The 13,933-nt window shown below is 37.7% G+C and overlaps 1 protein-coding gene across 11 annotated transcripts in view; it reads left to right on the top strand.

The window, feature by feature from the left end:
* Positions 1 to 13,933, top strand: part of Ptk2 (protein tyrosine kinase 2) — a gene marked incomplete at its 5' end in the record, with an annotated part of 284,866 nt that overhangs the window by 168,490 nt on the left and 102,443 nt on the right. For all 11 annotated transcript variants that reach the window (XM_013521316.1, XM_013521321.1, XM_013521320.1 and 8 more), the window contains 3 exon segments: positions 701 to 818; positions 6,650 to 6,680; positions 10,164 to 10,216. In XM_013521316.1, the coding sequence (XP_013376770.1) occupies positions 701 to 818; positions 6,650 to 6,680; positions 10,164 to 10,216 (202 nt within the window).

The raw sequence follows: 13,933 nt of genomic DNA, 5'->3' as shown, positions 1-13,933 counted from the left end.
AGAAGTCTCAGTAATGAAGTTGCACCATCATTTTCCAGCCGTCCTCATTTTACTATACAGTGTGCCAAGTAACATGTAGGGTCAGGCAGGTGAGAGCTGTTCCTATAGGTGGAGATTAGAAATAACCACTTGAACTAGGATATACTTGTGCTTGAAAATGAAATACAGTTTTTATTGTCTCCTGGATAACACTTAGAGATAGGTCTTTAGCCAGTTTGTGAAATATATCATTTTTCTGTTGAAAAGAGTGATTTTTAATCCTTTGGACAGAACATGTAAAAATAATGAAATTTTACTAATTTTCTTTAATGTTAGAAAATTGTGATGGATATGTTTATTCCTCATTAGTCTCATTTCTAGAATAATGTATGCTTACTGATTATTTAAAGTCCCTTTATTAGAGTGGGACAGAGTAACCAGATATTTTGAAGCAAAATGTTTTCCTTCTTTTGTTCTGAAAAGTGAGCATTACTTTAGTGATTTTTATCTTTTCCTATGCAGTTGTCTTTTGTCACAAATTTTAGGAATAATGTCCTTATATGAAACTTCCTTTTTACTTAGATCTTCTGACAAATCTTGTTTCACTCCAATTCCTCTGTGTTTTCAAGTGTGTGTAGAGGTCTGATGTCATAGCACAGCTGTCCCTTTGATTGCTGGGAAGAACAATAATGTCTCTTTCTTGGTCTTTTCCCTCGTTTAGCCTCTGACAGTGACAGCACCGTCCCTAACCATAGCGGAGAACATGGCTGACCTGATAGACGGATACTGTCGACTGGTGAATGGAGCCACGCAGTCCTTTATCATCAGACCTCAGAAAGGTGAGTTTCTGTTTCTGCCCTATCATCCTTGTTGCTTTCTTCTGAATGGTTAGAGGAGCATAGCCCCAGCAGCCTGCTTTTAATTCTAGCAACACTGTAAACATGAAGACCAGGTGAATAATTTGGCCCCATATAACCTGGACACTTGTTTCTCTAGAGCTAGTGATCCAGTGCACATTCCCGCAGGCCAAGAGCTGGGTTGGAGTAGAGTGTAAAGACAACAGTGTCTGCATTTATAGTACTATGTTTTGAGCACCCTATTTAGATTTGCCAAGTTACCATGAGTATTTTTCAATAAATTTTTGAGATTATATTCTGAGTTTTTTTTTAAATGTCCATTAACTCATATTAATCTTTCCTGTTTTTTCTTGTATTTCTCAAAAGCTTAAAATAGTTGAAGAACAGAATAAATTCTAAATTATGTGAAATCAGAGATTAAGATGAATAAATGTCCTAAAAAATGTGTCACTTTAGAAATGAGGCAAGGTTTTTTGCAGTCATAGAATAAAAGACGTTTCAGAGGATTTGGAGTTACAAAATATTCAAGGGAAAACATTTGCAGTAGGACCCTAGCATAGTACAAAACACAAAGAGCCTGGGTTTAGGAGTTGTGTTAGCTTGCAGATTCATGTGGTAAGTCTGCTGGGCTGCTGTTCATATGTGCCTGCCTTGCTATGCCACAGTTTTCTTTTCCATGGAGCACAGAAATAGCAGCTCTCTTCTGCAGTACTAGGAGAATGATTTCATGTGTGAGAAATGTTTGAAAGTGCTTGACATGTCCAGGGTTCATAAGTTCAATTATATTGCAGTTCTTCTCTTGCTCTTCTAGTCAATGTGATCTTGATATATAATACTGACCTAACTTTTAGATTCCTCCTTTTTAAAGGAAGAATGATTCCTTTTTGGGGTTGTTGGATGTGCCAAATAGGTTCCATAAACTAGCCCACCATACTGCGGCAGGTGGGGACTCTGTACATAGAATTTGGCCTTAATTACAAGGCTCCTTCCAGCACTCCTGAGTGATTCAGATGATTGTAGGGAATCCTGAAGCTCTGCATCGTTTGTGTCCAAACAGGAAGTACTGAGCTAGACAGGGACTAGGGCAGAGAGACATAACAAGTGAAGGAGATGGCAAAGGCTAGACTGTAAGTCTGCAGTGCAGAAGCCAGCCTGCCTGGTGGAAAGTCCTATGACTACAAAGCAGCTCTAAGGTCAGGTTGGGGATATGGAATGGGGTGTGTGGTTTGTTTGTTTTTGAGACAGAGTCTCACTATGTAGTTTAGGTTGGCCTTGAGATCTTTATATAGCCCAGGCTGGCCTGGAACTCACAGCGATCCTCCTGCCTCAGCCTCCCAAGTGCTGGGATTACAGGTGTGCGTCTTGGTGTGTGTGTGTTTTAAACAGAGGAGTCATGGGACCCTTTGTTTAAAAGACAGTAGTGATGTGATACCCTGAAAACAAGTGCTAATACCATAAACCACACATGTAGGAAGTAAACATGTACAGGATGCCAGGATGGGGCACATGTAGAAGTGTTTTTCACCTGAAAATATCACTATTAATGCTTTTCATATATTTTTTTCTAACTGTATTTGTGGTAGTTTTCTTTACATGCAGTAATAAAATTATTTTGAGAAATGTCTGACAATATCCTTTGTTAGGCCTTTGTAGCCACAAACATTTTGCTTCATTCTCTAAAAGAGTATACCTTACAAATGGTATTTAAATGCTTGGGAGAGTTCTTCCACAGAAAGGTAGTACTTTGGGACTAATGTTAAATGTAGCAGATTGATTTTCTTTTTAGTAAGTAAATTTCTAAATTTCATTTTAGCTTAGAAAAAAATTTATTGATATGTTTTATGTGTATATTTAACACACATTAACAAGTAATGTTCAGATATTAAGCACTGAACCATTTCATATTTCTTTTTTTTTTTTTTTCTGGTACCGGGAATTGAACTCACGACCTTGCGCTTGCCAGGCAGGCCCTGTGCCCTGAGCTAAATCCCCAGCCCCTGAACCATTTCATATTTAAAGCTTCAACATCTTCCTTTGTTATTTTCACTGTTAGCTTCCTGTTCCTATAGAAAGAAACACTTTGCTTTGAAACATGAAATAGTTTCAAACACTTTTAAGAATACTGCTCAGATGGAAGAGCATGAGTGAAAATGCTTATTATAAAAAGCTAATTTTTGGTAATCACTAGTTTTTAATGTTTTACAGAATTGGGCTTGAGAGTTTCTTTTTTTTTAATCATAGCATATTTATGTATTATTACATGCCCATCTTCTGGTGCTAGGGATTGATCCTGGAGCCGTGCACGTACTAGACAGGCCCTGAAGCATGCTGAGGTACACTCTCAACCCTACTTTTTTTTTGTGAACATGACTTTTTTTTCCTTGCAGTACTAGGGATTGAACCCAGAGCCTTCACACTGAGCTACATTCCTGGGCCTTTCAAAAAATGTTTTATCTTGAGACAGTGTCTTGCTACATAAGTTGCTCAGGATGAGCTCAAACTTGTATTCTTCTTCATTCAGCCTCCTAAAGTGGTGGGATTGTAGATAATGTGCCACTACTCGTGACTTAGATCCCTAAGGTGAAAGTATATTGCCATGTAAAAGTCAAGCTTTTTATGGGTTAATGCCATACATGTGAGTAGGGCCCAGGTACATTTTTAATTGAATTTTTAAATTCTATCCTTCTAATTTTCAGAGTTGTAGTTACCAGAAGATACGAGCACAAGATGGGAAAGAGAGATGGGGAAAATTTGATAGATGAGTACTAAGTTGTAATAAGATAGAAATAAAAATTTTGGTTGTGTTAGTGCACAGTAGTATGATAGTAGTGGGGTTATAGATAATAATAATGTATTGTGTATTTCAAAAATCTAGAAAAAAATTTGACTGTTTTTGCCATTAAAAATGATAAATGTTTAAGGAAATAGATATATTTACCCTGATTAAAGTAATTCTGTGCCTGTATTAAAGCATCATATGGTATATCATAAATGTGTACAATTTTATGTTTTTATGTATCAGATAAAAAAATTCAATTTTAAAATACAAGAAAAAAATTTTCACATTACAATTATATATGTCCATCTGTCTTCTTCAAATTACAGACAGTTTAGTGGTGGGCATCTTGTACGTATGTGTGTATACATAATAGATTGTAACAGTAATAAATGGTCAGTAAACTGTATGTGAGCCGTGGCTGGGTCCATATGCACTTTAGTCTTCTGTAATTACTTTAGATTTATAAAGTGCTCTTAATGGTGATGAACGTTGGTGGAAAACATAATGAACGTCCCAAAACAAATGTCCTGAACCAAGTTCTGCCAGCATCAGTACATGACTTTAGTTTGACTGCATCTTGTTATCTAACTTATCCCTGGAAGAAAGATCAGAATCTATTTTACAACTTTACAAGTTCTTCAGTAAACCTCTTTACAGGAAGGAGTTGTACAATTTACCAGTCATAATTGCACCCTTCCTTTTCTTGTGAAATAGCAATAATTGCTGCATGCTGTGGGGGATGGCAGTGCAAAGCACAAGAACCCAGAGGTGGGAGAAGCAAGTTCATAGGTTGAGTTACATAACTAAAATACTTCTTTTCTTAAAAGAGGAACATTTGTAAAAGCTATGGCACAGGGAAAAATACTTTAGACATATACTGTAAAGAATTAGAGTGTGGTCTGCCCATTCATCCACTTCCCAGAATCAGTCCTAAGGAGGCACTGTCATTCTTCTCACTATCTTGTGACCTTCTCACTTTATAAAAGTTATCACCTTATTTACAGCCTTTTTTCTGTCTGTGCTCAGCTACTTAGGAAGTCACTACTTTTCTCTCACAGGAAATAGAAATTTCAACAGGATTTAAAAGAAATAACAGTAATGTGTCATTTGAAAGGCCATATTATTGACAGTGTTGGGTGTAGGATGGGTGGTGGTAGTGTTGGTGGGATAATAAACTAATCACCAAGCTGGATGTATACATACCTGTATAATCTCAGGATTCTGGGAGGCTAAGACAGGAAAATAAAAAAACCTGAGATGTAGCTCATTGTGAAGTCCCTTTTTCAATCCCCAGTATCATAGAAATAAAATAAAAACCAGGCTTTTTCCATGTTTCTTTTTTTTTTTTTTTTGGTTTTTTCTCCGGTACCGGGAACCGAACTCACGACCTTGCGCTTGCCAGGCAGGCGCTTTGCCACTGAGCTAAATCCCCAGCCCCTTTCCATGTTTCTATATGTGATCTTTCTTCATGGTGTGACTTGGTTATTTTGCTTGAAAGTTAGATATCTACAAGACCATAAGTGATAAGAGTTTGACCTGCTCTTTTTTTTTTTTTTTTTTTTTTGAGACAAAGTCTCACCATGTACTGCTGGTTGACCTTGAACTCACTATGAATCCCAGGCTGGCCTCGAACTCATGGCATTCCTCCTGCCTCAGCTCTCACATGCTGGGATTACAGGTGTATGCTACCACAGCTGGCAGGGGATAGAGTTTAAACTGAGTTTCTGAAGCATATTGGGTATCTGTTGTGTGCTGTGTACATAGTATTCTGTAGGTCTCACAGCAGTCCCTGCAAATTAGGTAATGTTACCTGTTTTATAGTGAGTAAACAGTTTTTTTAGGAAAGCTGATTTATGTCTTCCCTTTACTAATGGTCTGAGAGGAAAATTCATACCTTGTACTCTGTGATATTAGGAATACTGCTGGGCATGGTAAATAGTCTGTGCACATGTATGCTGTGTGGTGAGTCCTCTTTAGCAGAAATAGGAGGACCAAGCAGAGCACAGCACTCTTGGAAGGGCCCTGTAGGAGATGGTGTTCCATTTGAGCTTTAGAGAACTAGTAGGCAGAGTACCTTTGAAGGCATGTCTGGCTCATTGAGGGAGGTTTAGTGTGTAGTAGGATAGGATGCAGGAATAGTGAAAAATGAGAATGAGGTAGAGTAGGCAGAACACCTCATTCTCTTTATGAGGTTATTGTTGAACACCTACCGCTTTCCAGGCTCAGGATTGGGGATCTAGCAGTGAACAGAACAGTCAAACCCTAAATGCATGGAAATTTCATGGAGAGGCAGAAGGACAACAAACAAAATAATACATATTGTATCAAGTGGTGATCAACTGTATTAAGAAAAATAAAGTTGGGCTTGAAAGGTTAGAAACCAGGGGGGCAAAGTCTTAAGCTTTTCTGGGATTTATCCACCACAGGCTAGTCACTATGCCCAAGAAATGAGCTGTCTGTTCAGCATTGAAAGCCCACCCTGAATGTTACCCCTGGACGGCTGCCTGGCGTTCTTGCTAGCTGACTGTGCAGTGGCCTCCTCTGGTCATCACCAGGAGGCCTTCGTGGTGCCCTGGTGTCTCCAATGCTTTAATTCCTTTGACAGCTATACACAGTAGGGTTTTTTCCTTATGTTTTTCCATGCTTCCTGCACAGGCTTTCGTGTTGTGATTAGTGAATGGTTTTTATCAAAGCGTAGAATGTTTAGTCCTTTGGCAAGAAATGTTGACTTTAAGAAATCCTTCAACTTGTAGCCTCCTGAAAAGAAGTATTTTATCAACTTGGCATTTTAATTCTTTATTGTGATTCGGCCATAGTTTTTAAACAATATGTACATAACAGTTTATGTTATAGTATTGAAAATAAAACCATGGGAAGCAAAGATTGAGTGTAATTAATTGTAATGACGTGCTTTAAAGATTATTGCCAAAATACCAGATGAGGCTAATCCTTCTGCCCTGACTTCTAGGCATAATTTTTTCAAAAAAACCAAAGGAACTTCATACTTCTTTTTCCTTTTTTTTTCCCCTTGCAGAAGGCGAACGGGCTTTGCCATCAATTCCCAAGTAAGTGGTGTTCTGTGCATATTGCTCTTTGGTGTTATGAAAAATCATAAGGATTGTTCTATATTTTAGCATCTACTTTCTTAAAAAATTAAACTTCTCTCTATATGATCAGGGACCTAGAAAAAAATTATTGTAAAAAGAAATCAATCAGTTATAAGTTAAGAATTTAGGTTTAATCAAGAAGGTTTAAATTAGTTCTCTAAGTTTAATAGGAAGCTAAATGACAATCATGAGTATAACAGTGTTAAACACTCACGTTTATATGATTATTTTAAATCTTTATAAGAACTTGAAAGTAGGTACTGTCTTGGCTATTTTACAAGTAGGAAAATTAAAGAGATGTAATTTATGGTACAATTTTTATTTATTTATTTTGTAAATTTCATAATAGTTGTGTTGGTCTATAAAATTAAAGAACTTACATAATTACTTTTGTATTCTCAGCCAGTGCACTAGGAACTAGGGGCCAAAGTTTGAAATGTAAAACCTAGTCATTCAGGTGCTTAGATAAATACAGTCATAGCTCTATAGGAATCCTCCTAGGGGTGGGTTACACTCAAGAAGGATAGAGACCGAAGGGGCCCAGGAGGAAGAGGTAGACCCTGAATTCGTCTTTGTTCTGTCCCTCTTCTTCATGCCCAGTCCATTGCTAGTTCTCCAGTCCCATTTTGTAAATGAATGTATCAAGTCTGTCCACTTTAATGCCTTCCTGCCACCACCCATTTAAACGGTTGCTATCACCTGTCTAGACTACTGCAGTAGACATGGACCACAAGGCCACCCCTAGGTCAGTGGTTTTTGAAAGAACTCACAGGACTCAGCATGTGGTTGTATTCTCAGCTGTGATTTATTATAACCAAAGGCATAGGACACAGGACAAAATTCAAGGAATGTAAGGAGCAAGCTTCCATAGGTTCTGCCCTGTGGAATGAACACACTGAAACCCACAGCAGTGAGTTGGAGTAGCACATGTGACATATTGCCTATCAGGACATGGTACTCAGGGTTTTTATGGGGGCTGGTCACATGTATACTCTCTGCCCGGCATATAGCAGAAAGCTAGACTCTCAGGAGCTTGGCATAAATCACACTGTTTATGCAAAAGTTTAGATACAGTGAGCTACCTTATCAATTAGCTGATGATGGAAACTCTCCTAAAATCCCAGACAAGCTATGTAAACAGGCCAGTCTGAGGTTCACTGTGTATTAAATTTTGGCTACACTTCTCTTGTTGAATCTTCCTGTCCAGTTCTACCCATCATCCTGTCCTTTCTTTATGCTGCAGCACTAGAGACTGTTCTAATTAAAGTTTGCCTAACTGTCAGTCTTGGGGCAAGTTCCAGTGTTGTTAGCTTACAGGTGCCTGCCTGATTGTTCCTGGCTGACTCCTTCAGCCTCAGTTTTTGGCACTCCTCACATGCTCTTCTTCAACTCCTTTGGACTTTTCAGTGGCTGGACCGAACATTTGATCTTTTACTGCAGGTCATGGTCTGTGTTCTGCCTCTGCATGACACACTCTGCCTCTTACTCCTTTTCCTTGCCTAAGCCTTGCTCATCTTCCAGTTCTCTACCTGTATTATTTCCCCTTGAAACTCTGGCTCCCTGGTTAGGGCACACTAGTTGCCTTTTCCTATAACATCTTCTACTTAGTGCTTGCCACACTTCTGAAATTGGCCTGTTTAATTATCCACACCTTCACTGAACAGTCAGTTCTCTGATCACCAGGATCCTGTGGAGTTGCAGGTGTGACTCTGACCAAGAACTCAACTGTACCTGTTCAGTGTACTGTACCTGTGTGGGTGAGGGAAAGGTGAATACAGCAGCTTTCTCTCAATTTTGAGGCCATGTGTTTCACAAAGTCAACCCTGTTGTTAGGCATTAAAGAATATCCCACATTAAAGAGTGTCCCAGGAGCTAATGCATACTTAGGTAATCTTCAGTTGTTAAAAGACACTTTTAACAGTTGTTAAAAGACACCACTTTTCAGGGTGGTTTTTTGAAGATTAAAACATGAGGGTATCATATAGATTAAAAATGAAACCGGACATTGTGGCACACGCCTGTAATCACAGCTCTCAGGAGACTGAGGCAGGAGCAAGTTCGAGGCCAGCCTGGACTATATAGTAACTCCAGGAGCAGTCTAAACTATACAGCAAGACACTCTCAAAGAAAAAAAACCACAACAACAACAAAAAAAGAATAAGAGCTAGTAGATTAGAAGTGGTAGCAGACTAGAAAAACTATAGAGTGAAATGTCCTTAAGTCAGTGGCAGCAGCACACTGTTACTGCCGTTGATCAAAGAAGTGATAGAAAACAAGCAAGATGAGAGTTTATTGGTAGCTGTGTGGGTGAATGGTATGACTAGGGGAGACCTAATTAAAGACGACAGAATAAGAAAGCAAACAATATAAATTACTTATAAATGAAGAGTAAATTACTTCCCAATGAATACAGTTGAAAGACAGTTATGATTGTTAAGGAAAATAACTTCAATTAAATTTTTATGAAGTTATAAGATTTCAAATATTTGCACATTCAGTAAAAGTACTAAACTCTGACTTTATGATTATAGAGGCTAGGCAGTTTCATGTTATATTTAGTTCTCCAAAGAGAATTTTAAATGTCAGCATTTCCTAGTGTAAATTCTGTATACTGGAGAAAGTGTCTATTCAGTACTTCTATAGTAAATGCTCATGGACCTGGAAGAAGTTTGTTTTTATTGTTATTTTTAAATGACATCTAAAGAAGTGTAGGGTTTCTTTTTTCTCTATGCTTTGTAGTTTCCAATTTGAAACTATACTTACATTTTTAAAATGTCACCAAAATTTTAGGCCAAAATTTTATTTTAATAGAGCTGAATATGTAAAACACTAACGTTTTTGAGTCATCTCATAAAGCAAATTACCAGATACATTGATTACCTGTTCTCAGTGTGAAAATAATAATATATGTTAATATATTTGTTGACTTTTTCTATATGCTTCAAATTTAAGAAGAACCAGTCATGCTACCATCTCAGATTGATTTAGGGGAACAAATTCAGTGCCGAGTGTATGGTCCTTTTCTCATAACTTTGTGCAGTTGCTCATGGTCTATCATCTAAATGTAAAATTTCATATAATTTATGTGTACCACATTATGTGGTACATGTGCTTTTAAGTCATTGTCGTGAGTAGCTTTCACAGCAGTTCAGTGTTCCTTGTGGTGCGGGGGGTCAAACACAGGGCTTTGCGCTTGCTAGGCAAATACTGCCACTGAGCCACACCCTGGTCCAGTTACCTGTTTTAATTTTATTCTTTAAAACATCAACGCATTCTGCCCATGTTGTGGTAGTAGTATCCAGTTTTTTTAAAAAATTCACCTAAAATTTAATATCCTTGGAAAATGGCATCGTGCTCCTAATTCTCTGCAGCTCTGTGTTTGAGGGACCTTGTGGTTTAATCTGAATAGTGCAGCACTCACCTTTTGCCCATCTGTTCCAGGTTGGCCAACAGCGAAAAGCAGGGTGTCCGAACACATGCTGTCTCCGTGTCAGGTAAGGGGCTCAAAGTAAAGACCTAGCAGAAAGAGCAAGCTGCAAGGTGTGGGAATGTTTTAGTCTGTCCATGGTTAATGTGGTTGCTGAATTCTAGAGTAGTTTATAAAAATAAAGTATTTGCATAATTTTACCCTCACTAAAGAGTTTTAAATATGGCTTATAGATTGTATTTTAGATGAGATGTACATGTGAAATACTAGATTGCTCACCAGGTTATATAGAATTGTCGGGGTTTTTTTAGTTTTAAAGTCATATTAATCATATTTAGAGTGAAAGTTTTTACTTTTGAAGTTGCCATTATAATTAAGCTTTGCAAACAGCAGAGTAGAATATACTTACATGTTGTTTTTTGAAGCTCAAGAAGTGTAAAACATTTTATAATGGTTATTGTCTTTCCTGATTAACATAAGATGATATTTAGATATTGGTGTTTTTAAAATATAGTTAAGATATTCTACAAGCATTATCTTAACTATCTACTGTTGTGATGAGTGTGGTGTACTTTTTTGGCATGTTTTCAAAATATATGTGCACTTTTTCCACATCTAAAAATGTGGGAGATAAATGAAGAAAAAGGAGAAAGTATCTTTCAAGGACCCAACCTGGGTGTCTTAAAGAACATATGCTGTACTGTTTATACATGCACATATATGCATATCATCTGTTCTCAGTTATAAATGTGAGCATACATGTTTCATTTCTAAAATAATACCTTCCTATTAACTTAGTGTCAATATAGAAGGGACTCAATTCCTGTTTGTTTAGTTTTGTTCTGAGTTATTTTTCCCTGAAAGTTAAGTTTTGTACTTTTGCCTACTTGATACTGGATTTTTTTTTCATGTCCAACATAGAAATGTAGTGTACTTTTTTTGGTCGTGCACTAACATCGCACCAGCCCTTTCTCCAGAAGTGTTTGTGCTTGTGTTTACATGCCTGGCAGAGATAGTAAAAATGTGTGTTGCAGTGTGTCAGCTGAGGGATCACTATTCCCCTCTCAGCACAGTGGAGAGGAGTTTCTCAGTGCTATAGCTAGTATCAGATTGCCATATGTTTTCCAGGAAATTGAAATCATCTTTAAAGCCTAATACAAGACTTACAGAGTAGTCCCAGGTTTCCAGAAGTGATGTGGGGGAGCCAGGCAACCCTTAGCATTTGTGCTTGTTTGGTTCATGGTGGGAACAGGGACTCAGTGACAGAAACCATTACATTGCCTAGTAGGATGACAGAAGTAGCCACAGGACTTCTGAGACTGTTCTGTGGAATGAGTGAGATCTGAGCTGGCCTCTGCCATATATAACTCATAATCACTGTGATCTTTCTCCATGCCGGCTTGAAAGGCAGCTTTTGAGATGAGCCTCAGGACACCATGGCCTCTGGCTGCTTTACTTACCACACATACTGCCTACAGCAACTCAGGCATAAAAGCAAGCTGAAATAGTCTTCTATTTGACTAATGAGTACTGTTCTTTGTATCTGTCTTTAGATAATAAAGTAGATCCTACCAGAACCTTCAAATTTTGTCCTTCTGTTTTGCTGGTCTCTTTTCATTAGTACCCTCCATTCTTTAGGTTTGAACCCTAGCATTTATTCTAGCAGGTGGTCATCAACAAGCCTCTTCATTTTACTTTCCCAGTCACCCCCTCCTTTGTGTTCTGCAACTTTTCATCCTGTCTTACAGGCACATTAAGAGGAAAGTTAGTTGACTTTTAGGAGCACTTGTAGGAGATATTGGTCCAGGCTTTGGTTTATGTTTTGTCCTCAAAACAGACAAATGAGATAGTTTGCCTTAGTGCCAGAAAGGTTAAATAACTTGCTCAAAAGTTACATACCTAGCAAAAGGTAGTCATTACTTAAGCAAGTCATTACTTACTTTTTCATCTGCCAGTAGAAGATGTTAGTGCACTTAAGTATCTGGCTTCAACACCCATCTTCATTTCTTAGGATTCTGATTTTGGTTTCTTTCCTAGGTGTACCGTAACAAGGAGATCATGTTTTTCCCCTTGTATTTCTTTCACATTAATTTAAATAGGCAGTTATTTGCTCAGAAACTTAATGTAAAAATTTAGTACCCATCAGATGATGCTCAGGCTCTTTAGCTCAACCCTTGAAGACTATCTACCTATTACCCGCTCTTCCCTCATCAAGTTGTTTCTCAGACACAATAAGTTGAGATTGTGGTGTCCCTTTTATCTGCATAGTAGCTCTGCTGGAGCTTTCCTATTCACCCTGGTCTTCCTGTCATTATGTTACAGTCTCTCTGTTCTACAGAGCTAGTGATACTGTCTTTCACAAAGACTGTAAAACCTAGCGTCTTCCTGAAGCCTGTGCATACTGCAGTGATGGTATACTTAGTCCAAAAGCTGATACTCAACATTTCTAGGAACATCTTTGCTCAGCTTATAACCTAGAAAACCAGTATATCAACAAATCCCAAGTTTATTTCTCTGTTATTGTTTAACTCTTGTTTGGCATGTTGTGCTGGTGCTCTATAATCATGGCCCTGCTCCTGCTAGGCCCTGTGGAATCCTGCACCTGCTCTCTACTGCAAGCCTGTTCTGTGTGCAGGCCAGTCAGATAAGACTGCTGTCTAACTGTATGCCAGTAATGTAGATTGTTTTCTTTGTCACATTATTTCATTAACACCGAAAACCCCCACAGGTAGACATTCTAATGGTCCATTTACCATTTATATTAATCTTTTCAACACACACTTGAGTAGTTTATATAGCAAGCACTATTCTAGATGTACATCTTAGGAGACTTCATCTATGAAATTTAGATGATCTTTCTCTATAAAAGTAGAGATTCAGAAACATACTTGTTATAATAACACATTTTTCTGGTCCTAAAAGGAAATTTAGGGCTTTTGTAGAACTCAGGTAGGCCTCAGCATGTATGTAAGAGGGTAGTGTTGGGTAGTCAGTCCTGAGTGATCTGTAGATGTGCTCAGAGAGGGAGGAGTGGCCTGCATGACGTGGTTCCCCCTGGAATTGTGAGTGTACAGAAATAGAGATATTTCCAAGTCAGTGAAGAAAGTTGAATTTCAAATATTTTGACTTGAATCTGGTTGGTTAGTTTTTGTGTTGGTGGATATTTGTTTGTTTTTGGTAAGAAGACCTTTGCTTTTGAGAGGTAAAACCTAAGACATGATCGGAAATATATGATGGTAATGATGCCATTCTGTTATGTCCATGACTCTTGTTTGGATTTTACATAAGACTGTAAATTATACTTTTTCTTTTTCTATCTCTTATGACAATGCGTGAGTATAGTGATCTTTTTCATCTGCCAGTAGAAGTGTTTAGTTGACTGTCTCTGCCAAGACCTTTGTGTCAAAAAAACAAATATATCACCTTGGAATATTTTATCAATATTATTACAAGTTTTTAAAATTTATAACAGATTATTTTGGCTTGGTTATTAATCACACAGCATACTTTTTATATACGAGATTATTTCTAGGTATTTCAAGTTAATGACTGAAAATTATTATGAATTACAGTGGACCCTTGACTTATGAATTCAATTTGTTCAGGAGGACTGGTTGTAACTCAAGTTGGTTGTAAGTCAAGAGTATTTTTCCCATAAGAAATAATGGAAATACCCATAAAGCATCCCAGATGTCCCAAAGTACCCCTTAAATAACCTTTTCATGATAAAAAGGGTTGTATAATGTGAGTAATTTACCAAAAACACCAATAATTTTCCAAGTGT

This window comes from Chinchilla lanigera, unplaced genomic scaffold (genome assembly GCF_000276665.1).
Source record: "Chinchilla lanigera isolate Chin_1 unplaced genomic scaffold, ChiLan1.0 scaffold00060, whole genome shotgun sequence".
NCBI lineage: Eukaryota > Metazoa > Chordata > Mammalia > Rodentia > Chinchillidae > Chinchilla > Chinchilla lanigera.
The sequence above is the reverse complement of the archived record's forward strand: the minus strand, read 5'-3'. Positions and strand labels throughout refer to the sequence as shown.